This window comes from Falco peregrinus, chromosome 2 (genome assembly GCF_023634155.1).
Source record: "Falco peregrinus isolate bFalPer1 chromosome 2, bFalPer1.pri, whole genome shotgun sequence".
Classification (NCBI taxonomy): domain Eukaryota; kingdom Metazoa; phylum Chordata; class Aves; order Falconiformes; family Falconidae; genus Falco; species Falco peregrinus.
The window spans coordinates 56042603-56066745 of NC_073722.1; the positions used below are offsets into that span (position 1 = coordinate 56042603).

Genomic DNA, 24143 nt, shown 5'->3' on the forward strand with positions numbered 1-24143 from the left:
GATGAAGTACACGTGACATGAGCCAGTGGAGCATAGATATGTTATTTTACAAAACTTGCAGAGCTGTCATAAAGATCAGTGATTATGAACACCTTTATACTATTTATTATTTCTACAACTTGTTGTAATCTCTGTATTACCACTGTGTTAATCAAGGGGTTTAAGTACTCAAATAACACTCCAGTCTACTTTCCAGAACTGTAGCAAGACAGTGTTATATACTATTTGGCTGGTGCAGATACTCCATATCATCTTCACCACGACAAAACCCTGTTTAGAATACAAGCTGTATCAATGACTTTGAAAGTCCCTATAGCAAGATTCTAAACCTGATAAACAGATGGTCATTTTTGTCTCCAATAATGCTGGAGAAACACTGTTAATCTGGAGAACAAGAGAGTAAAGAGAAAATAGCCTTATGTGGCAGTGGGACTACTTTCCTATCCAATAAGGATTGGTACATCACATTCTTAAAAGAAATAATGTGGAGGGAAAATCCTATTTAAAAAGTACAACTCAGAAAGAACAATACACAAAAAGCAAAGTTACTTTAGTGTAATCTTCTATATTTGATAACATAATTCTTATGTATTTGATGTAGGATTTAGCACTACATAGAATGATTACTAAATCAATATTTTGGTAACTGTATAGACACTGGATCTTTACATATGCATATTAAATCACTGAACTGAATGCAAAGACTTCAAGAAGCTTTAACCAAGATGGAACAAACAGTTCTTAGTTTGTGCAAAATAATTCAGGAATTCTTTTATATTGCAAGACATACCACAAACCAAACAATTTCAACATTCTAAACATTATAATAATTGCCACAGATCACCGAGGTATTTGTTTAACTTCCTAAAAATGTACAAAATAATGACAATTGTGATATGCCAATACCATGATCCACTGCTTCTAGGTCACCACACCAGCTTAGGAAGACAACGGATGTGCTGAAACCCTGTGGCTGCTGTTCCCCAGGATCCCTTCCTCCCCTCTTTAGCAAATCCATCTCCACCACTTTCCCAGAAGCAAAATACAGTCAAGACACGGTGTTTTGAATACAATGTCACATAAGTTTTGTATCGTGTTTAATGTGGACGTAAGTTAACACCATCAAGACATCCAAATCTTCTCTAAGTGGATGTAGGTGAACTCATAACAGGGCTATCAGTACCAATCTGCCCAATCTCTCCATCACCATGAATGCCAGTGGAACTACACTGTACCTTAATAAAGCATGTCCTGCCCAGGAGAATAACTTCAGAGAAGAAAACATTACCAGGAGTAACTGACATAATTTCATTGACATCAAAAGTGTTTAAAAACCCACAACTGACATAAGACCTGTCTCAAGATCTTTTTATTGTCTTCTTTATATATGTATATTTATCTATTAGGTGTCAATCAGTGCAACTAATACCCTGTTTTAGTTTGTTGTCATAAGAGAATTTTTAACAGCAGTCTCCAGACACATCACTTTTGCAATCCTTTCAGTAACATGAGAAAAGCAAGAGGAGCATCCAGCATTTTTAATATAATCATAGTTACTAGTGCCCCATGTTCCACTCTTACATTAAAATGTCAAGAAGGAAAAAAACCCAAATTGTTTAAATATCCTAACAATTATCTACCTTGCCATTATGCTATGCATTCATTCCGCAATGTATTACTAAAAAGTAACTCAGCATTGTTTGTGATTGCTTTATGGTTATTATTTTTCAAGTTTTCCAGGCTAAAAGAAAAATCCTGTTCAGCATTTTTGCAGTTGCTACGTAAATTGTTCAAGCTATGCTAGGGGAAAAACACAGAGGCTGAAAAAATCAAGCAAAAAAATATGTCACATTAAAGGAACTCAATACTGATGAAAAATAACAAAATGAAGAAAAACCTGAAGAAATCCAAGGTGGTCTGTAACCTTTGTGACAGATACTACCAGAATCTGTCTAAAGACAATAAAAATGTTTAAAGGTTTAAACAGTGCTGATTAGCTAAAATTCTTGTGATTTCTTTCTTCAGGCAACATGTGATCAACAGCCACAGTGCTATCCAACATTCATTTTGAATATTTTTTCAGATACTTTCTTAACTGTGGCCTATTTAACATTCTATGGCTTTAAATTTGGGCCAGAAAGTCCTGTAAGAAACTTTCTCCTGAAGCATTTGTTTCAATTCTGACTACAAGTAGGACACACTAAAGTAAGTAAAAAGATAACATAAGATTGAGGTATTGAACCTTGTGATTTTCAAAATAATCAGAATTTATAGCTCTCTAGCATGTACTTCATTTACCTGCAGGAGTTTACTCTTCCTTTCCTGAGTAGTGATTTCAAATAGCCAATGCCAACTTAAATCACACCAGAGATGAGAATCACCAAATAATTTAGGTGGTCTCTAGTTCAACCTCCTGCTCAAAAGCATGGTCAGTTATGAGGTCAGACCAGGTTATTGGGGCTTGATGCAGATAAATTCTGAAAACCTCCAAGGATGTACAACATGCACAGCATTGCTGTGCAGCCTGTTCCAATGCCTGACTGTCTTAATGGGGAGAATGTTTTTCCTTTTATCAAGGAACTTATAAATCTAATAAGAAGCTTGAAAGCTGAGAGTGTTATATGGCTATCACATGTAACATTTAATAGTCTTAATTTACTGATCCACAGTCTAACACCACATACCTTCTTGACCAGAAATTATGACAACCCACTCTTGAACCAGCAGTAATTACATAGTAACTTGCTATATTCTTGCTACAAGACTGCTCAATACAGTAAATAGCTTTTATCACTATTGTTTTCACTGTTATAAATAGAATTAATTAAGCAAATTAATGACTGAGAGCTAACCACTACTAGAAATCAAGGTGAACTTTGGTAAAACATTGATTTCTCTATTGCTAAACCTCTAATATAACCACAGGATAAAAAAGAAGAGAAACAAGTGCATTTTATTGCCAGTCATGGAGGTGATAAGAACTAAATTTTCCAAACCCTGAGCCTAAACTTAAATTTGTCTATCCCTACTGCTTGCCAGGTAGTCAAAGTGCAGATGGAAATTTTCATTGAACTTGGTTGGATTTTCTGAAAACACATTCAAGATTGCAAGCATTGATTTGGAGGTCAATTTTAGACTCGTATTATTCTCAAATGTGATTCATTATACGGTTCATTAAAAAGGATAACCATTTTTGCTAGTAGCCTCACCATTGATGATCGAGGATAACCCTGATTGCAAAAACAAGTATTAAAATATATAAAAACCATGTATCTTCTCAAACTTCAGAATATTTTAACTGTTTTCTGAAAGTGCTGCTAAGCAACCCTCCCAAGTTCCTTCATACCTTTTACGCATCATAAGTGTGACAATATAGAAAGGCTTGCATACAGTCACATCATTAATATTTATTATAAATAAAATATTTTAAAAGGCAATTTTTTTTCCAATTTTTTTCCACAGGTTACTAATTGCTTGTAACAGGTGCTTTTTTCCCCTCTGTATTTTACAGCCAAATGTAAAGAACATTTAGATTAACTGTATTAAATTGAAGATTACTACTAAATTTACAGTACTTCAGCAGCATGGTTGCAGAAACACAAATAGTGTGCCATGCCACTGAATGAATATTAGTTAGATGCAACTCTTCCCTTACTAGTGTCTTTGACAAAGAACCCCTTGCTGTTTCTGCCTAAAAATAACTTGAGAGTTATTTCTCATGTATTTTATGTTATAAAAAGTTCATGGAATTGTGAAGAACCCTACTCCGCTTCATTGCTGCGGTGTTTTGAGGCCCTGGAGCAGAGCCAAGATCCTGGCACCAGGCCAGAGCTCCTTGGAGGACACAGCTCTTGGCTTATTTGTTGGTATTCACAGAAAGCAGACACGGCCACCACAGTGCTAGGCCCCAAGGGGACACCACTCCAGGTGATACTGGCCAAGAGAGACCCCCTGGGGCTCCCCCAACCCTGCCCAGGACCCCATTTTAGCCACCACCACCCTGGGGCCAACAGCTCCCACGGCCACGGCAGGGCCAGCCTCCAGCTCACCACAGCCCTGCCTTGCCCCGTCAAGCCAGGGCCACCCAAAGGCACCAGGAGGCTGGCACCTGTGGTTGGTGGGGGTGAACGATCTCCAGCCTTGCTCCTAAGTCCGTGTCGTACGGCTCAAATCGGAAAAGCAAAACCTCCTTCTGAAGACACAGACTCACACAGGCTGTGTAGCTTTTATTCATCGCATCCGCAGCAGTGGGATTTAGGAAGAAAGCACTGCCAGAAGTCAGTCACTGGGGATCTGATTAGACAGACAGCATTTAACCTAATCTCCTCTACCGTGAGCGCATTCTTCTTCCTGTAATTAAATGTGATCACAGATGCAATTATTTAGGGGCATAATTCCACTAATTTAGACACCAAACTACTTCAGCTGCAGGTGGAAAAAGTGAACGCTGAAAGGAGAGGAATAAAAATGTGAGTATTGTTACGACTGGAGGCTGGACCACTAGGCAGTTAGAACTCATAGGAAGATACAAACTTAGGAGGTTAAGAGGTACAGCTTCAAAAATTTCAATAGTCCTCAAAGTATCACATACTGAATAAACGAGACATTTCTGAAAAGTCTGTGCCTCCTATCCTAAACAATTAGAGGATTATTCTGAAGACAAAGGATATTGCTGTCTGTTACCTCAGATGGTTTTTGGGGAGCAAAACCACACAGACTTTGTCTACCTCTGTCTATAACATCGAGAAACGTTATATTCATTTATTACATCCCCAGAGACAAACCAACAGCGTGAAGATCAGAAACATACAGCGTGAAGATCAGTGACCTATGACAACACTATAACAGGTAAATAAGCACAGCTTTATGGGGGACTGCTAACAGAAAATTAAAAATTTCAGTGGTCCTAGTTATATTCCTTATATAATTTTGGTTTACTGTTTTTAACATGATAAGGCTTATCTACCCATACAGATGCTGACAGTCCCTCTTCCGAAGAAGGTGTACTTTGAATGGGTAAGTGGAATGGAAGTAAGAGATGACAGATACAACCTTTCTTGAACACCAATCCCATTCTATCTTGCATCATAAACAGCTTAATTATTTTGTTGGGGTTTTTTTTTCCCTGAAGTCCACATAGTTTCAGCCATATTGATCACACTTTTATAAGGCTGTATACTGGTATTTTTAGAAGAACCAAATGAGTGATATTTATATTCCCAAACACCCAAAAGAGACAAAAATAGGTGGAAAGGCAAGAGTAGGCTTGCCTTCGCTTTGTTTCAAACCAGCTCAAAAGCCACAGTAGGCATTAACAGCAGAAATAGTAACAGCTGTCCGAAGAGAACAATACTGAGAAGTGATGGCTGTAAATGCGTGACTGTGAGAAGAAATGGAAAGAAAATGTGTTTATTAAGAAAAACTACCAAAAAGTGTTGTTTAGTTTTAGTCTTTCTCCACTGTATTATCTACACATTACACTGATTAATTTGTTGGCACTATATTTTACTGACTTATTTTCTCTGCCTTCTAACCCTTTTGTAGTTGATTTTCATATTATTTTGTATTCATGAGTTTCAATGAGAATGAAAGAACCCTGGATTAAAAACCAGAAGTGTGAGAGAATACTTCTATACACACAAAATAGACATTTGTCATTACTTTTATAGTTCTGCAGGTATGGCAGTTTTAATGGGGATTTGAGTAACAGATGAGATAAAAAGCCTGGTTTAATTAAACTGTTAGTAAGAGGTTATGAAAGTAACTATTTTGCATACAATTTATTTATATAATCATGTATATATGCAATTCTGGGCCTTTTTCCCTATTATTAAACAAATATAAAGAGCTTCACAGATACCCGAGATGTATAAAATACTCACTGATAAAAAGCCTTTGGAATGATAGTACACTTAATAACCTCTGTGGAATGCACTGACATAGTTATAATCCTTACAAGAACCTCTAACCATCTATGTTCAATAAAATATAAAACAATTTCACTATTAACTTATGTTGCAGGAGGCTGTTTACAACAAAATGTGACAGGAGTCCCTGAGCACTAACTCATCTCTCTTTGGGAATATTTGTTATTACTACTAAAGGGTAAAATCCAGTAAGGATGAAAGAGAAAAGATAAAAATGCAACTGAAGGTTATTGTTGTTTGCTTATATAAAAAATAAGATATACTGACTGATTTTGTTCCTGAATCATATCTTTCTGCTAACGCAAAGAGAACAACTCTGTATGTATTAAGTACAATAAAACTGAACGTAGGCCAAGTGAAGACCTGAAATATTTAATTTCATTAATAAAAGTTAATGATGGTGTTGATTTCTCCCTGCAGTTTCTCAGCCCACTCCTTCTCCCCACAAAGAGATATGCAGTATATCTACTTCAGTGCATTAGTTATTGTCGCTCTGTGCACTTGCACTTGTGATTGAGTTATTCACAGTATTTATTTTAAAGTGTTGTAGTACTCCCTTCATAAGGAATTACAATTATTCTTTTACTCTCTAAGCCACTCTAGTTTTCTTTATTCACTAAGTGCATGTCACTGGAAGAGAAAACAGGTCAGGCACAGGGTATGCGACTCGAGCAGTACAAAGCAAACCTGACGTGCACACAGCCCAGAGGCGGTGGCAGTCCCCCTGAGGCAGCCACCCCTGCCTCTGCACCTCCTTTGCTCAGAGACCCTGCCATAGGGTTCAGGCGTATCGGGGACAATGAGAAAGGGTGCAACTAAATTTTGACCCAGCTACTCTCAGCTACAAAATGCTGATGGGAATCATTGCACCAGCTGTAACCAAGAGCAATCCTAATAGTGCTTATGGCTAGGCAGACCCCACAGGGCAAAGAATGGGTTAAACACACTGTTCCCTATCTTTTAATCCTGTTTTGAGCAACTTTGGGAAAGACAGTATCAAAACAGAAGTCATTCCATAAAGTAGAAATAATATATGCATAATCATTTATAAAGCATTGTAATCACCTTGCTGCTAGAAACGTGAACCTCTCATTAACACCACCGTGATTTTTGCATGTGTGGTCAAGTCCTGAAAATATTTAGTTGTGATAATACAAGTGGAGTGATACCTTGCAGCAAGATGTACTCTTTCATTTAAATATGTCTTCTGAAGCTAAGCTGTCAAAATATAACAAATGACAAGTTTTGTTACCACAATTTGATAAAACGCAACCAAAATGGAACAGTATTAGTTTCTGCAAGTGCCATGAAAATTACAAAACATCACTGCTTACCTCCTGTACTAGAAACAAGTTATGAAACCAAATAATCACTCATGTAATTTGAATTTCACTTTTATGTGAAAGATTAGCCCAAGACTATTTGCTGCTTTAGTCCCAGTGAAGGTCTGCCTTGCAGCTGTGAATGGGACTTGAGTGTGAGTTTCACACACTGTTAGTCCCTATTTATATGATTAATCCTATTTAGGTCTAAGAAAAAAAAGAGAAGAAATAAATTCCGAATTTACATGAGGCAAAAGCTAAATGTACAATGGCCATTACTAATTTAAAAATAAAAATCATAAAAATCACTTAAAGAAAAGAACTTGAACTCTACTGAGAATTTCATTTTAGTCATACCACCTTTTTCTCCTAACATTTAGACAATATATGAATTTCAAGTAGAGTACAAATTACCTCTTCTCAAAAAGAACATTCAGTTTTATCAAGCTGGAGTGAACGACCTCCCCAGGAAGTCCATCATGAAGCATTTGATTTGCTAAAGCAAAATGAAATTTGCCTGGTAATTTTTTTAGGGTTTTTTCCACCGGACTTCCAGTGGCTCAGTTTATAAAAGAGCCATGCTTTGAGCACCATTAATACTCCACCTGCTTTACGAAATAAAGATCTTGAAAGCAGAAATGAAATAAAATCATCCTTGGATATAAAAATAGCATCTGCTTGCCAGGTTAAGATGTTAGCTAGTATTGTGACTCCAGCTTTTTCCAACAGTTAAACCAAGTGAAGTAACCACCAACCAAATAATCAGTCTGTGGCGTGGAAAAGCCCTGCAGACATGACCTTGGTCGCCTCAGCTCTGTAACAGACTTCTTCCCTGACACTGGCAGTAAAGTAATCCAAAACTGGAGACAGAAAATCAGAGGGGAAATCCAGAGCATGGCTGTGCTATTTGTTTCTCCAGCAGCGACACCCAGGATACACCTAGCTGCTGAGACAATGTAGGGCAATGCAAAGCTGGCTGCCAGCTACACCAGGCACCACACCAGCCTCGAGCAGCGAAGGATCCCAAGGTATATGGATGCACACCACCTCACACACTTTCCTCATTTGCCCATCTAGGTATCTGTCTCACCAAAGCTCTCACCCTTAAACTGGTAACACACCAAAACATAACGAATTACTTCTGGTCACTTTGTTCATGCCATGATGATGTTCAGCAAGACCAACAAGAGGGCCTTTCTTTCTGCCACGTTTCTCCTCCTGCCCAAAACTGCCTAGGCAGTTTTTCATTTCTGGAGAGCTACATTTAAATGTGGAACTGTGGCAGAAAGAGGATAATGTGAGAATTGATGAACTCCCTCTTGGTGCAATGCTTAGAGAATTTTTGTTTGTCACACAAATTCTCATCACAGTATAATAAATGTGGTATTTGCTGCAAAGAAGAAAACCAGGAGTGAAAGACCAGCCATATCATGCTGAGAAAGCAAATATATTGCAAAATATATTTTATTAGCAGTAATGTTTTAATTTTAAATCATGTGCCTGGAACAATATTATACAGAAAAGTTTGGTATGCATAAATTCTGCACTTGAACAGTAGATAACTAGAAGTTCATGTTGACAATAAAGAAAAAATAAAATATGATTTGCTCATCGTACCATGGAAAAGCAAACATTTCCCTGCAACTACTGTCATAAATCCTTGAAAATGTATGAAGTTATCTGACACCAAGAAGCAGTTTTGTTGCAAAATATTACAAATCCAGCAAAGTCAGCTTCCCCAACACTGTTACTTTGTTCCCAAGTAACCCACAAGCAGTACAAGTCTGGGATAATAACAAAGCCTGTGTGTTTCCATTTCCCGACATCAGAAATAACAGCTGCTTGTATCAAGGTGCTTATTGGTTATCTAGTATCGATCTTGGTATATAATATCCAAGATAGTTGCTTTTCTAAGTTAACCTCCAATTTTACTTTTAAAACACTGCACAACAATTCCCATCCTTAGCTCCAAATACTGAAGTTGCTCTACAGTACTTAAAAATATTATTTTATGGTACAAAGACAATAAACTGGATATAATTATTAATATCTGATCACAAATCATTGTATTGAGTCTTGTATGTTTCTATTGAAGTGTAAGAAAGATCAGAAGGCTCCTGACACAGTTTTTCACTGTAGCAGTGCCTTTACACTGGCTGTGGCGGAACGCAGATTGCTTTCATTATTTTGTTATTTAAAAGCCATATTTGTTCAAACTTCTTTTTAATCTCACATTTCAAAATCATTCTCAAATAGACTCTGTTGGTTGAAATGATGACTAAAATCAGAATACCAGTTTCAGTAGTCTTAGATTATCTCACGTTGCATCAAGTGGTGGCACAAGAAAGATATTCTCATATTAGTGATTTATGACTGCACACTTTGATTCACCCCTTTACATCCAGGGACATTTATTTTGGAAGAATGACAAGATAAACAGTAGCCTATTTATTTATTTTAAAACCGTTGAGCTGGAATTCATATAAAATTGAGCTGGAATCCTAAGGCAGAGTATCTTGAAGTTTTATGTCAGTTTTCCCAAGTCACAGGACTGTCCACCGAATCTCTCCGAGAGATTTGGGTGGGGGCTTTGCTCAATAGTCCTACCAGAATCAACATTCCTAGATTTTGATAGTGTCAGAAATCTGAAGCTTTTCTATATTGTGCTTGTGATACTGGTTTAATCCTTCATATCTGCCTGTACCACCAAAAATTTGTACTCTAATCTTTGAGGCTCTAGTTCAGGCTCAAAGTAAATTGTCCAACTTTACCTTAACATGCCATAGAGAAGCAATACCCTTGTTTTACTTTTGGTCTCCTTTCTCTCTTCAGCCTAGCACGTTTCAGCATAGCACAGACACACTCCACATAACATTTACCAGATAAGCAGTAATGGATGGAGAGCAGCTTGGAGTGGTCACAGAAACCACCTACAGGATGGGTCTCATACCACTTTGCCCTCAGAAGAGCAGTTTAGATTTACCTGCTGACCTGCCATCCCCTCCTTGCCCCACTGGGATGTTGAACTGGATTTGCCTTTCAAAGAGCACCTAACATCTCAAGGTATTGTACATACATGTTTGTTCCCCATGCTTCAAGTGTTACCTTCTGTTTTCTTCTCCTTTTTATTGCAAAGACACAAACCATGTCAGTTTAGTTTTGTTGTTGTTGTGAGTTGTTTGGGTTTTTTTGCAGGGTGGGTGGTGTGGTTGTTTTGAGTTTAGGGGGGTTGGGTTTTGTTTTGTTTTTTCAAAATACCATATTGTTTCCTAAAAGTTCATTGCTTCCAACTGCTTATTCCCCACTGATTACAAAATTATTATCACTCACTTATGACAATTTCCACAGCAACCAATATAATCTCAGAGAGCTGTGACTTCAAGTGGAAAATAAGCACCATAAATTCATGCAAGCGTCACTTGTTCCAAACAAAAACAAGATACAAGGAAACAGAAATTGTCACATGTGAAACAGAAGTGTCAAAACAAAATACATGTCGAAGTTTTTTTTGTGAAATATTACTGCATTCTTCTTACAATAAAGATGTCAGTTCAGCACAGAAAGCTTCCAGCTGAGCACGATGCTCTCAACACCCGTAAGTCAGATTGCGTAGCAGATGTTAAATGTAAAATCCATTAAGACCAATTAGATTCTACAGAAAAAAAAAAAAAAAAAATAGCAAGCACAGGCAATCCTGCATTACATAGCAGTACTGAGAGATACAGTGAACCACAAAAAAAAAAAAAAAAACAACAACCAAAAGACAAAAGTTTAAAAATGTAAATCACACCCTTTCCTCACAAAAAGGCCAGCTATCAGAAGACATGTTACTTTGCCTGCAGCCACATGAAGCAAGTTATCCTGGCTTCTGGTCTCCTGTCTCCAGATAGAAGCAACTTTTGTGAAGGCCATCACCTATTGCACACCAATAGGTTATTAATTATTAATCAGCAGTCCTCTATGGCAGCTGGACAGTAAGCAGCAAAAGAGTTTATGCCTCTTTCCCAACCTGCATACGCTTTTCATGTTAACTGACCCAAGTCATCCTCACGTGTACTAAGGCGAGAGCACCAATAGCATGGAGCCAAGCTATCAAGGGTGAGTAGAGAAGGAAAAGTTTGTGGTACTCTCTGGTAGAGTCTTTTCACTACTACATAAAAATTTACTCCTTTTATTGACCATTAACAGACAGGATTTGTAACAGACACATGGAACAGATCTATGAGCATGTTTCAGAATTGAGCTACCAATGCAATGTGCAAGTTAAATTCTGGCCATGTAGAAATTGTGTAGACAAATTAAACTGTCATTGCATACATGATAGTTTGCACACCACAGGGGGAAAAGAACCTAATGTTTTTCATAAGAATTATGCATACAAAGGAGGAAAGTCTGTCTCTGTATTTGTCAGGACATGTTGCCAAAAGCTGAAGCATTATTTCCTGGTAAGCAGTTTCAAATTACTTTTGTTTCTTCAATCAGAATTAGTCTGCAACAACTAATCCATCCCTAGGTATTAAGCAATCCATAAATTAATTCAATAGATATGTAGCATCCAAGGTGAATTTCATTTGCTGCAATGTTTAAGAATTTAAAGTAATTTCAATTTTTTTAAAAAAGCAATAGACGGTCATTTCAACCCAAAATACCTACTGAAGTTTGAGAGACGCTAGAAACAGACTTGACATCTGTTCTACAAACCATAGATTAAACCCTTGGCCATCAAACATTCCTTAGTAGCTCCCAGTGAGAAACTCATTTAGCTACTCATGACCTAAGGAAATGAGCAGAATGTATGTATCCTCATATATTTTTCCAACCACTTTGCTGTCTACCACTGCTAGAAAACAGCACTGTCCACAAGTCCTCAGGAGAAAATGGTGAAAGAAGTTTGTGTGGCTGCTATAGAATTACAGACCAACACCTAATACCATTGCTGGTTGCAGATGCTCATACTGTGAGTAACAAATGCAAATGCTGCTAGGGCTTTTTCCAGTGGAACATAAAACTAGGCTTCTTCTCTGCTAGCACTGAATTAAGTCTCAGGCACTAGCCAAAACCAGAAGTTCCAAGAAGTTTTTTGTCTTGATATTTTTGTCTTGTGTCTCTAAGGCACACTCCAAGGTTGGACACCCTCCATGAGAGCTGCTGAAATCAGCAACACCTCAACCAAAACTGCCTCCTTTCTGGGGTTCATGGGGACATGTGGCAAGAAATAAATTGACTGCTCTTCTCTTTGTGTAGTAAGTTCTGTTTGTGAGTGAGGAAGGAGTACAGTCCTGGCTAATGCTACTGGAGAGCCTACAGCCAGTAACCATGACCACTCTTCTCACCCCTGGTACAGAGCACTAAAGCTTCCAAGGTTTGTTCTCCCTTCAATGGATTCTTGTGCAGCAGTCCAGCAAAGCAATGACAAGCACCCAATCCACCCAGAGCATTTAATAATAGTAAAGTATTGTTTCATCAACAGTCTCCATCAAGTGGACATTTAGTCATTTTAAACAAAACAACGCCCCCCCCAAAAAATACTAAAGCATTATTTCATGCATTGTGTTTTGCTTGTTTCTCTTCCCATTTTGGTGATTCTTTAAGTTTTGTCTCTGTGTTATATTTCAGAAAAATCTACATACAAAAATGTATAAAATTGCTAAACAAGGTTGCTAAATGCATAACAAGCAACCAAAATTAAAATATGCTACTCATCTTTTCAGCCTACTTTCTACAATTTTTTACACTCAGAAGTTAAAAAAAAACCAAAAAAACCAAAACCAAAAAACACCACACATTAAACAAAACCATAAATTTTCAGTTAACTATATCAGTTTAAGTAATTAACCAACTGTTTTACTTTTTGTATCATCATAAGCTGGAAGACTAAAAATCAAAACAAAAATCATGATGTATAACATTCAATTCATCCCTGGCATTATTCCATATAAATCAGTGGTATTACACGAGGGATTAATTTGGAACACTGATCTGAATTAGAGCACTGCTGTATACAGCAACCTCACCATAATGCACGCATAAAAAATAACCCAAAACATTATAAGCATCACAAATGCACACCAGTAATTATGCACCTACAAATCTATTTCTGAGCAAACAGAACTGACTATTTCATAGTCTTGATAATAACAATAAGGAATTTCTGCTATTTAGAAAATCAGTACACCTATTTTTCTCAGAAAGGAGATTCAATAATCATGTTATATACTTGACAAAAGTCCACCAGAAGAATGTAAAGCTCCTCCACAGCTCAGTTTTTATGTATCCTAGTGAAAAATGATCATTGGTAAATTATGCAATGGATCTTCAAAAACTGTTTTACTGTAGTTTTGAAGATTGATTTGAAGTACCCAAGCCTGCTCAGCAAAGGGTGGTCACCACCTATATAATATACAGCAACGCAAACTATTGAATTAATTTCTCCTCTGAGTAGGAAACCACTCACACTTCCCTCGTCTATTCCATACTGTGCCTAGGTCCAGTTTTGCACACAAAACAGGTTGCTCCTGTTCAGCTGCCCTGCTGGCGAAGTTAGTTAGAGGCTGCATCTCCCATCACCGCAGAGGCAGGCAGATGCTCGACCAAAGGCTCCCTCCTGCGCTCAGGGAGCTGAGACCACACAGAGGCAGGAGCAGAAAGGAGCAAATGGAAAACACCGCTCTTCCACAGGCTCACCCGGCTCTCAAACGCGTCTGTAACGTTTAAGGCTGCCTCTGCCTTTCAAAGACAAATCTCTGCCAGGGGCTGGTGTTCTCCATCCAGCTACGGTTTCATTACCCGAAACCGCTGCCCTGCCAGTGCCCTACATAGCACTACACACTCTGCCAGACTGGAACTCATTCGTCATCGCTCGATTTTCCCATTTGCAAGTGACCTGAAACCTTTAAGGCTACCCACAGCCAGCAAGCGAAGTTGCTTAGGAGCTGTGCCCTGGCTACGGAGTGGTTAATTTCCTTGTTATTTTCCCCCTTCGAGCCAGACTCTTTCTTGCGCCTCGGGAAGTTGGCCGTGCCCTCGCTGCCCCTTCCCTCACGGAGACCGTGCCCAAGCGCAGTGCTCTCGCTTGGGAAGGAAACGCAGGGATGAAATACTAAACCCCTTCCTTGCTCCGGGCTCCGCCGTTGCAACCTCTGGGAGCGCCGCAACCGCCGCGGCGGAGCCAGCGCCGCGCCCGCGCCTCCCGCCCGGCCAGCGGGGCTGGGACCCCCCGGCCGCCGCAGCCCCCGATCCGGCACCAGCGGCCCGGCCCCCCGCGAGACCGCGGCACGGGGCAGGCGGTGCGGGGGCGCTGGCTGTCCCCGCGGCACACTCGGCACCGAAAGGTGGGAGCAGCCCCGATTGCTCCAAGGAGCGGGGGGAGCTGCTCCCTCGCCGCGCTCCGGACCGGGCATAAGGCAGCCCTGTCCCGCCCCCCCCAATGCGCGAAGTAGAATGTGAACTCTGGCGGTGACAGCAGCGCCAAATGACGGGGGAAAGGGGGCAGCCCCAATTTCTCTCCAGCTACATGTTGCTTTGGGACAGCAAGGGCTGGAGTGCGGGGGTGAAGGTGTACTTGTAACATGCGCCCCCCGGGGATGGGGGGCGGGGGGCAGGGGCGCGGGCAGCACTTACTGAAGAAGATGTACTCGGTGTAGCTGCTCCAGATCTTGTCGTCCCTGTACTGGTTGATAAAGGCGGCCGTGCCGGTGGAGTTGCAAGCCACCATGTGGAAGCCCGCCTCGGACAGCCGGTCGAAGGCTTGCTCCAGGTAGGTGAATTTGAGGTAGAAGCGGGAGGTGTACTTCTCGGGGGGGCGGTCGGGGTCGCGGCTCTCGTTGAGGGTCTCCCCGAAGACCTCCTTGGCCAGGGCGATCCTGCCGCACACCATGATGCGGGCGACGCGGCGGAACTTGGCGTCCGCCTGGTTGTCCCGCACGGTGGTGTAGGAGCCGCGGTAACCCACGGTGAGGAAGCCCGAGCGCTTGTCCAGCGCCGCCCGCTGCAGCCGGTCGCTGCTGCCCTGTGAATTGCTGTCCTCCAGGTCGCTCTGGCAGCCCTCGTCGTTGAGCGAGCTCTGCTTGGTGACCTTGGGCGAAAGCAGCTTCACCAGGTCGCCCAGCTGGAAGTACTCGGCCTCCCGCAGGAGCCGCTCCTTCTCGGGGAAGTGCTCGGGCAGCGCCAGCTGCTTGTCCCGCAGGTAATCCAGCACGTACCTGAAGAGGAAGCCGTCGCGGTCGATGAAGAAGCGCGCTCGGCTGTCCCTGGGCAGCTGGCGGGCCGCCGCCGGGCCGCCCCGGCAGGGGGAGAACATGGTGGCCAGCGTGCTGTCCGGGACGCTGAGCAGCGTGGAGTGCCTCGTCACGTACACCTGGCCCCCCACGTTCAGCTCCACCACCTCGGGGAACGGCGAGCCCGACGGCCCCGACACCATGTCGCTGATGGGCAGGATGCTGCCGCCCGCCTCCTTCAAAGCCATGGCTGCGAGCGGGCGGCCGCGAAGGAGGGTCTCCCTCCTAAAAAAGCCGGCCTCCCTCCCTGCCTCCCTCCCTCCCCTCCACCCACCCCACCCCTACCCTCCTTCTCCTCCTCCTCCTCCTCCTCCTCCTTCTCCTTCCCCCGGCGCGCCCGGAAGCGCCTGGACGGAGCCGCTGCTCCCGCCGCACTCCGGCACGGCGGCGGGCGGCACGGCACCGGGGCGCGGCTCCGGCCCTCACCTGCCCCGCCGCGCCCCCTCGCCGGGACGGGGCGGGCTGGGCTGGGCTGTGGCCGGGGGGCTCTGGGCTGGGATGGCCCGGAGCGACCCGACCCGACCCGCGCCGAGCGCTGCCCCCGCTCCGCCTGGCCCGGCCGCTCGCTCCGCCCGGCGGGGGCGCGGGGGCCGCAGCCGCGCTGGCCTGAGGCCGGGGGGCCGCCACCGCCGGCTGCCACTTGGCACAGCGCTGCCGCGCTGCCGGGCCGACAGGGATGAGCCAAGCCCCTACCTCGGCTCCTCCCCTCGCCTCGGCTGGGTGGCTTTCTTGGTTCGTTTTGGATTCACACCCCCCCCACCCCACCCGCCTTTAAAAACCTCCCAGCCTCCCCCAAATCCCTCAGCCTCGCTGATACTGTCGCTCCGATCGGCGCTTGCAGGTGTAAGGTAACGGTCGTGCTTCCAAAAGTGGCATCCAGCAGGATGCACCTGGCAGCATTTTTCACCGTCATCCCTGTACCAGCTTGCCTTTACCGTGAGGGAAGGGGGGGGGGGGGCTTAATCGAGGGCACAAAAGAAACCAGTTGCACTGTGCTGGTGGTACAAACCTAACAGGTCCTGGTGGGGCAGGAATGCTGTATTGGGTGTCCTGCTGCTTCGCTGGGGCATGGCACACAGGATCTTGATTCTCGGAGAAGTTTGGCATGCTCTCTAGGCTGACAATAGAATTGGGGTGATTCAGAGCAGAAAAGAAAGTCAGCTGCCATTAGGATCCAGATGCCAGGCACAGATTTTGCTTTGGAATGGGTTAGCATCTGGATCCTTGGCCGTGAAGCAACAAAATTTGTACTCTATTTAAGCAGTAGATTTTTTTAATTTTTACTTATTTGTTTTTAGCAGGGAGCACAGCTCACCTGCATCCAGATTTCTGATGCATGTACTTTCAGGCTGTGCTGCTGGAATGTATTAGAGCACAGACTTGTGCCCATGTGTTGGATGAGAAAAGTACGATTGCTCTTGCCAGTAAAAATTGAGGCCTAAACCTGACTGCATTTCTCCGAATACCAGTGCCAGATCCAAGTGTGACTGTTGTGCTGGGTGGTTCATGCATGAGAACACTTTAGCTCTGTTTTTTATAATCCTTTATAAGTTAAGGTTTCAACCCTTAATTCTGCTACATAGGGGCAGAAGCCCAACTTGTTCTTCACTTAAACAAGGGTCACTTCAGGACTGGGGGGAAAAGTGGTCAGTTTGCAGGCAGATACAGCTGCAGTCTGTTACCTCCTCACTAGTGTGTGGTGATCAGGACGACCAGTCATCCAAAGCTTAGTCACCTTCTTTAAAACACTCGCGTAGACTTCTCACTTTTAAAGCAGTTACACAGACGTCTCTACAGCACTTCATCCCACCTACCTTAGGCACCTCTTTCAAGGTGGGATGAATCAGTCTACAGTGCTCCTTTCCTCCCTCAATTTGCTATAGACAAACCCTAAATCTATGTTTAGAGAGAACTCCTAGCTTTTACGTGGCTAATGCTAGGGAAGGCACGTCGACCATCCACCTGTTGGGTAGGGAGTGTTGGAAAGACTGAGCAAAGACTTCTAGAAAGCTAGATAGTTTGTGGTTCAAACAAGAATTATGTGGGAGCGAAAGGGCTTGTAACAGAGAGCAAATGTGCAGGAAAGTTTCTGCAGTGCCCCTTCTTGACCACTTACTGAAACCAATTAATAGTTTTGAAAATGGCTATGACTGTAAGAAACTAAGTTAAATTCTCTTTCCTTGGTTATTTTGTTTGAAATACTCTTAAAGGTCAGAAAAATCATCAAAACTGCTGGGGAACAAGAAAGCAGGGCATCGTCGTTTATTGACCATTTTGTCGTATTTCTTTAGGTTCAAATCCTTGAGACACAAGAGGAGACAGTTTTTATTGTCTTGTTCTTGCCTGTAGGGGATATTGGCACTCCTGAGGATGCAGCTGAAGTGTTTCTACTGATTTTTAAGAGGACAGATTTCATGTCCACCCTCTTCTGTGTAATATGGCATAACAGTTCGCCCATGTCTAAGACAGTGCGTGCCAGAGGACTGCACGGCTGTGACACTGCAGCATCGCACTGATGAGTAGCACTGAGCTACTGCCATACCTAGTGCAGTGCTATTAGCAAGGGGACATTTGCATTTCTTTCTCATTTTCAGAAGCCCATGGCTGCAGCATAACTGTATCTTAAACCTTCCCTATAGTGACTTGTGTTTGTAATGATATGTAATCTAAGGATACATAGCTAGACAAATGTTAGAGTGAGATCATTTACCACATAGGTTTGCCTAAGTTTGGCAGGTTGCATGGAAGGCATGCATAAAATAATTGTTAACTTATCACTCAGGGAAATAAGAAATTTCTTCTCAGGATTTTCAGGGAAAGAAGGGAGAATCAGTGCTTCATTCTTTCTAGGTTAAACAGCCATTGCCTGAAGAACTTGAAATGTGGGAAATATGCCAAATACTTGCAGGCATTTCTGTATTAAGCTCCTGTTTCCTGCCTATTACTTGGTCAGCTCATGGTTTCCTCTGTGAATAAGTATATGCTAGGCCCAACCTTTGTTTCAGTTGGCAAAAAAAGCTCATATAAACTCCAAAGGTAATTTTTCGTAAGAATGGGCAAAGAGAACATATTTGTGTTCTGTGAGGTAAGAAGCATCTTCTCACATGCCTACATGATGTGTAGTGCCAACAGCCTCCCGCAGCGCCATTTGAGTAAAGTCTAAGGCCAGGACAATGAAAATAAGTAAATCTGCAAGTACATAAGTAAATATCCCTAAGCTTCTGCTAGGTGAGGGTTTCTGATATTTCAAGCAGAGAGAAAAAATGCAGATGTAAATCTGTCATGATCTGTTTCCTTATCTGTGGGAGTGTTTTGAGACAGGGCTGAAGACATCATGTTAAGAGATGCCAAATTTATTTTGGCAATTCCATTAGGTAGGGATACTGGTGTAAGCAGCAGGCAACACCACCACCCCCTTGGAAAGCAGCCTGGAGGGGCACAGGCAGGACATGTTCCTCAGCAAAAAAACTTCTTTGCACTGTAGTCCGTGCCCTGGAATCAGCCAGTGTGCTGTTTCAACTAGGCTACCTGATACATTCAGACTTACCTGAGAGAATCATGCTGAGAGAGGGGGAAACAACAGAGAAGAGGGTCAGGAAGATCATCCAGACCATACCAGGGTATCCTTATGAAAAAATCATGTAAATAAAAGTATACATTTACTGCTGCTCAGAATGTCCAGTTCTAAATGGAAATTAGAATATCAGGGATTAATACATTTACTTGGCTTATTGCTTAGTCAGGTTTTGAATTGATATACTTGGCAAAAGGTAACCTTTTTTACATTTTAAAAACGTTTCAGTAATCTCTTAGAAATTGTACTTGGTAAAAACTGTTAAATGTAGTGTTTAGGGTTTCTGAGGAGAGAGGTGCCAGTTAGAGTTTCCTTCACAAGAGAATTGTTTTAAAAACACACTTCAGCATTATTAAAAAAAAATAAATTCACTAATACAATCCAAGGTGATTCCTACCGTTTTTTTAATGTCATTGAATAACATAAAATGAAGGATACATAATCACTTTTCAAATTAAAGTGTAAAATACATCCTATATTTCTACTGGAAATTAACAACAAAGTAAAGGATAATTCATAGGAGAAGAACAAACACTGAAACTGGACACTTCATTTGAGGTTCTTAGAGAGAGAATGACAAAAATTTTGTCATCCCAGCAAGTGGGTAAATTAGGTGAACTTTTTTTAGTAAGAAGATTCTTCTGGCAGACTCACAGTGAAGTCAAAGGGAATTGTCCCTTTGTCCTGAATTGCAAGATCAGGCAAGAAGAGTAGTTCATCATGCTGAAAAAGTTCCAGATGATTACTATGAGTGAGTATGCAATAATTACAGAAATCACCTAATAAGCATTTAAGATGATTATGTTGTCTTTCAAAAATTAATCAGCCTCGGAGAATGACATTAAAATTGTAGACAAGAGTGTGACAAACTGCCAGCAGAATCATATTTCTAACACTGCTGTACTCTTGCTCAGTAAGCTTTAGAAGTTTTGGCCACTTTCATCATCCTCTCCCCTTTTTGGTAGTAATTTCTGTCATTTTGCTAGTTATTAATATTTTCCTGTTAAGAATTCTTAGATCTTACTTGTTCCTTTACATCTTATTCTGTTGTCAACAAAGCATCACTCCGAAGAAATGGCTTTTCTAAAGACTGAGCTTGTCAATATTCGATCCAACAGTCATCACTTCAATATGTATGTTATGTTTGTTCCTTGTTAGCTCTTCTCCATACTACATTTTCCTTCTAGTCCCAAGATTCATCTTTTTTGAATCTTAAAGGTATTTATATATAACATTGCATTATTCCAATATGATTGGATCTCTGTTCTACAGGAATTTAGAAATGTTTTTATGTAATTCTCAAAGTTAAATGGAAGCATTTGTATGTGTAAAATCAGTGCTGTGGGAATTTGTGCATTCAGGACCTGAACAACATTGCATGCATTTAGGTTAGTATTATAGATTATTTAGGTACACTGCTTGGACTGAAATCAGAAGAAATAAGTCTGCATGCTGGATTCTGAGTCTATGGGAACTTTCTTCTGTTCAGTCCATAGTAATTCATTGCTCTAATTCAAGTTGAAACATAGGAAGTTGTTATTAAGATTTCAAAGATGGTGCATTCTCAGGAAAGAAAGGTTTGGTGAGAAATTTTGACAGTCAGGTTAATCAAGAAAGAATTTAGCAAGCTTTGCTTCCCAAGGACTGGAAGCTTCAGTCACCAATAGCTAGTGTATCCATTTTCTGACAGTATTTACGTAGGTTACCGCTGTGAAGTCGGCTCTGTCATACTGTGGCTGAAATGGTTTGTTTAAATTATTCATAGCAACAGCTGCATTAGCTTTACCTGATGAGTTCTTTGGGTCCAGAGTAATTTACAAAAGTTAAAATACAGCCTGTTCTTTCATACTGTAGCTGTTTGGAGTGTTCCCTACACTATGCTACAATACCAAAGCAAAAACAAAAGAAAGAACAATCCCAGAAATTATAAGCCAGTCTAGCTTCATTTAAAATATTTCAATTATACTATTTTATCCAAACATAGATGAGAATAATTTGATATTTTATGTTATTGGATTTGTTCCATAAAAAAAAATGCACAATTTCTTTTCCATCAAGATTACACTCAGAATTAGCATTCCCAAATAACTTAGGCTCATAGTTCCATTTCAGAGCAGAAATGTGTCTTCTATGTGAAGTTACACTAACCTAAATTTAACTAAATTCTAACTTCAATGTATCAAACTCTACATTTAGCATATTCTGCATATGAACACCCCCATAGCAAGAATCTATTATCTTGCTGTTAATTAGGCCTAATGGCCTGAAAAGTTATGCGTGTATCCTGAGTATGACAATGACTTTTTTCTTACTTTTCTCAGTGTGGGCTGTACTTAGCATTTGAATGTACTATTTTTTTCCTTCTTCATTCATTTATCTTTTTCAAAAACATTTTTTAAATGCTGATCAATGTGAAGTGATCTCCATAGAAGTACTGCGTATTGATGTTCTGCTCAGCTGCTCATTTCTTTCTTATTCTCAAGCAGCAATTTCCCAAAGCCTGCTAAAATTAACAGCTCAACCGAACACATGTATATATCTGGTACCATATTGTTTCATTATAGTGAAGTTAGGTTATATTTCATTAACACCCGGCTCCTGAATATTAAAGCCTATAATATGGTCACTTGGTATAGCAACAGATTTTACGTAATCATGCGCCTTTTTGCTGTCATTGGAACAGGGAATCTCATATTCTCTTGCCACCACTTCTTTGTGAGCCTAAGTTAAATCAAATCCAGGAACCTCAGGTGCTGATAGGGCATGGGTGTAGTGGTACAGACTTGTCCTGGAGCAGCTACAATCTGACTGTAATTGTTCTGTCAATGAAGATTTTGATTTTCTTGTATTTTGGTAGACTCTACATAATCACAGCTCCCTTTGGCTTCAGCTTGTGTTTTTGGTATTCAGGAGTTCTGGTAAGTAGGCACTTAATGTCTGAGTGGGTATATATCTACAGCCTAGCACACAGAAATTAATGCAGCAGTGTTTATTTCAGGAACTCCCTACAGTAGTACAAATTATGGCTCCACTAAACTCAGTATAGATTTTTCGGGTTTGCTGTAGGTTATCTAATATTGGAATGGATGATTGTAACCGTCTTTTCCTTCCTCATTAAGGGAGAAAATATCAAAGAAAATAAAATACACAATACTTTTTCAGTATAAGATTGTACTTGAGATTTTAAATACACAAAACCAAGAAATCTCCTGTTTCTGGTAATATCCTAACTTGCCATATTGTATGTCAACATTCCTGTTGGCTAAGTGAAATACTTAAGGCCAGATTTATAATAGAATATACAAGAACCTATCCTGATTCACTGAAATTAATATGAGTGAAGTGCCTAAACAGGAGGTAAGTGCTTCAACACCATTTGGCACGGGACATATAAACACTTCTGCAATCTTTGAAGAGCCCCATTGGCTATGATGAGAGTACCAATCAATGTAAAAGTATTCACATGCAATGCAGGATCAGAGGGTACACTAAGTCTTTGCTTCTGTGTCAGTATATAAAGATGTTTCTTAAAGTATGGAAAAATATTTATACAGAGCATAAAATAATTAATAATGCTTTAGAGCTTACTGTCTACTCATTTAATTCTGCAAGAGATGAAATAGCACAGTAAAATATGAATGTTTGTAACTTCCATATATTTTTTCTTCTTTCTTTGTGTACTTGATATTTTCTTCCTGATGTTCCACTGAAGAACCAAATCAGAATATAAAGACAGAATTTCTTTGTCATGCAGGGGACTGCATTCACAAAAGCAAGCTGAAGACGGTATTATAATGATTAATGAATGATAGCTTTAAAAGAAAATTTATTAAAGTGACAAGACTCCAAAGAATAGCACAGAAATTAACACATGTGAATGCAAAAGTCGATAGTAGGTGCTAATAACAATGTACATTTGATTTTGCAGCCAACGAAATTGTTGGCACTATCAAACTAGTATTAACAAAAGCCATAAAAGAAAAAGAATAAGGTAAATTTTTTAGTGGTGGCTGCCCAAAAGAATTTAGAGATGACTGCCTCCCATGTCTGAGAAGACAATAAATAATAATAATAAAAAAAAAAGTCAGGATTTTCACAGCTGTTAGGGAAAATAGGCAAAACCAGACACATGAACACATAACACCATAAAAGGCATATTTCAGTTGAGATGCTTTACCACATTATTTTCTCTTAGTCATGTTGATAGTTTATAGCTGTTCTATGTTGCCATTGACAGACTTTTTTTTTTTTTTTTTTTTTGGTAAGGAACAATCATATTAACAGGCATATATAAAAATATATATATTCTTTATACTAATGTATGGGATGTAAAATGCTGTTAATGACCTGTACATAACTAGTTCACTGTTACAAGGGTTTTATATCAAAATAGGCAATTGTATTATATATATATATATATTTAAGATATTAAAGGTCACGCAACTGCCCTGTCTACTGTGAATTACTCCTTCAATTCCTGCTGACACTTTCTGATATAATATATTGAATGAGGTAGGAAAGACTTCTAGAAATTATTTGAATGCATCAGTAACCCAGGGATTTTTTGATATTCTACTTTTAGAAGAACACCTTATCATCAATAAGGCAGTATCTTATAGACAGCTAAACTGATTCAAGCAAACCCAGATCTTTTCCTGAATGTGCCCTCTCTAACAAATATGTACATAGGAAAGATGAAAACAAAAAGATGGAGTAAATGCTAACAGGAAAACATTTTTTTTTTTTTTGTGGTGGAAAAGTGCTGTATAGGAGATTAATGGGGAATTTACAGAAAATAATATACAGTAACATAAGATCAATAATAAAAGGCTGTTAAAGTGCCTATGCAAAAATAGAAATCTAACGAAGTAGGTAGGAGAATGAGAGAGCTAGTCATATGCAGAGAAGTAGGATATTACAGGCATAACTTAAATCTAGCTCGAAGATTACATTAACTGGGCTATTAACAATAAAAGATACAGATTAGATGAAGCCAGCAGAAATGTGAAATGGGAAGTCTGTGAAACGGGAAGCCTGCATCTTC

The 24143-nt window shown here is 40.5% G+C and overlaps 1 protein-coding gene across 1 annotated transcript in view; it reads right to left on the reverse strand.

Annotated features, from left to right (window-relative positions):
- The window catches only part of KCTD8 (potassium channel tetramerization domain containing 8), a 101395-nt gene extending 85632 nt beyond the window's left edge, over positions 1–15763 (reverse strand). The window contains exon 1 of the mRNA XM_027779365.2: positions 14870–15763. Within this exon, the coding sequence (XP_027635166.2) occupies positions 14870–15713 (844 nt within the window). The 5' untranslated portion in view covers positions 15714–15763. The remainder of the gene's footprint in view (positions 1–14869) is intronic.
- Positions 15764–24143: the final 8380 nt, after the last annotated feature.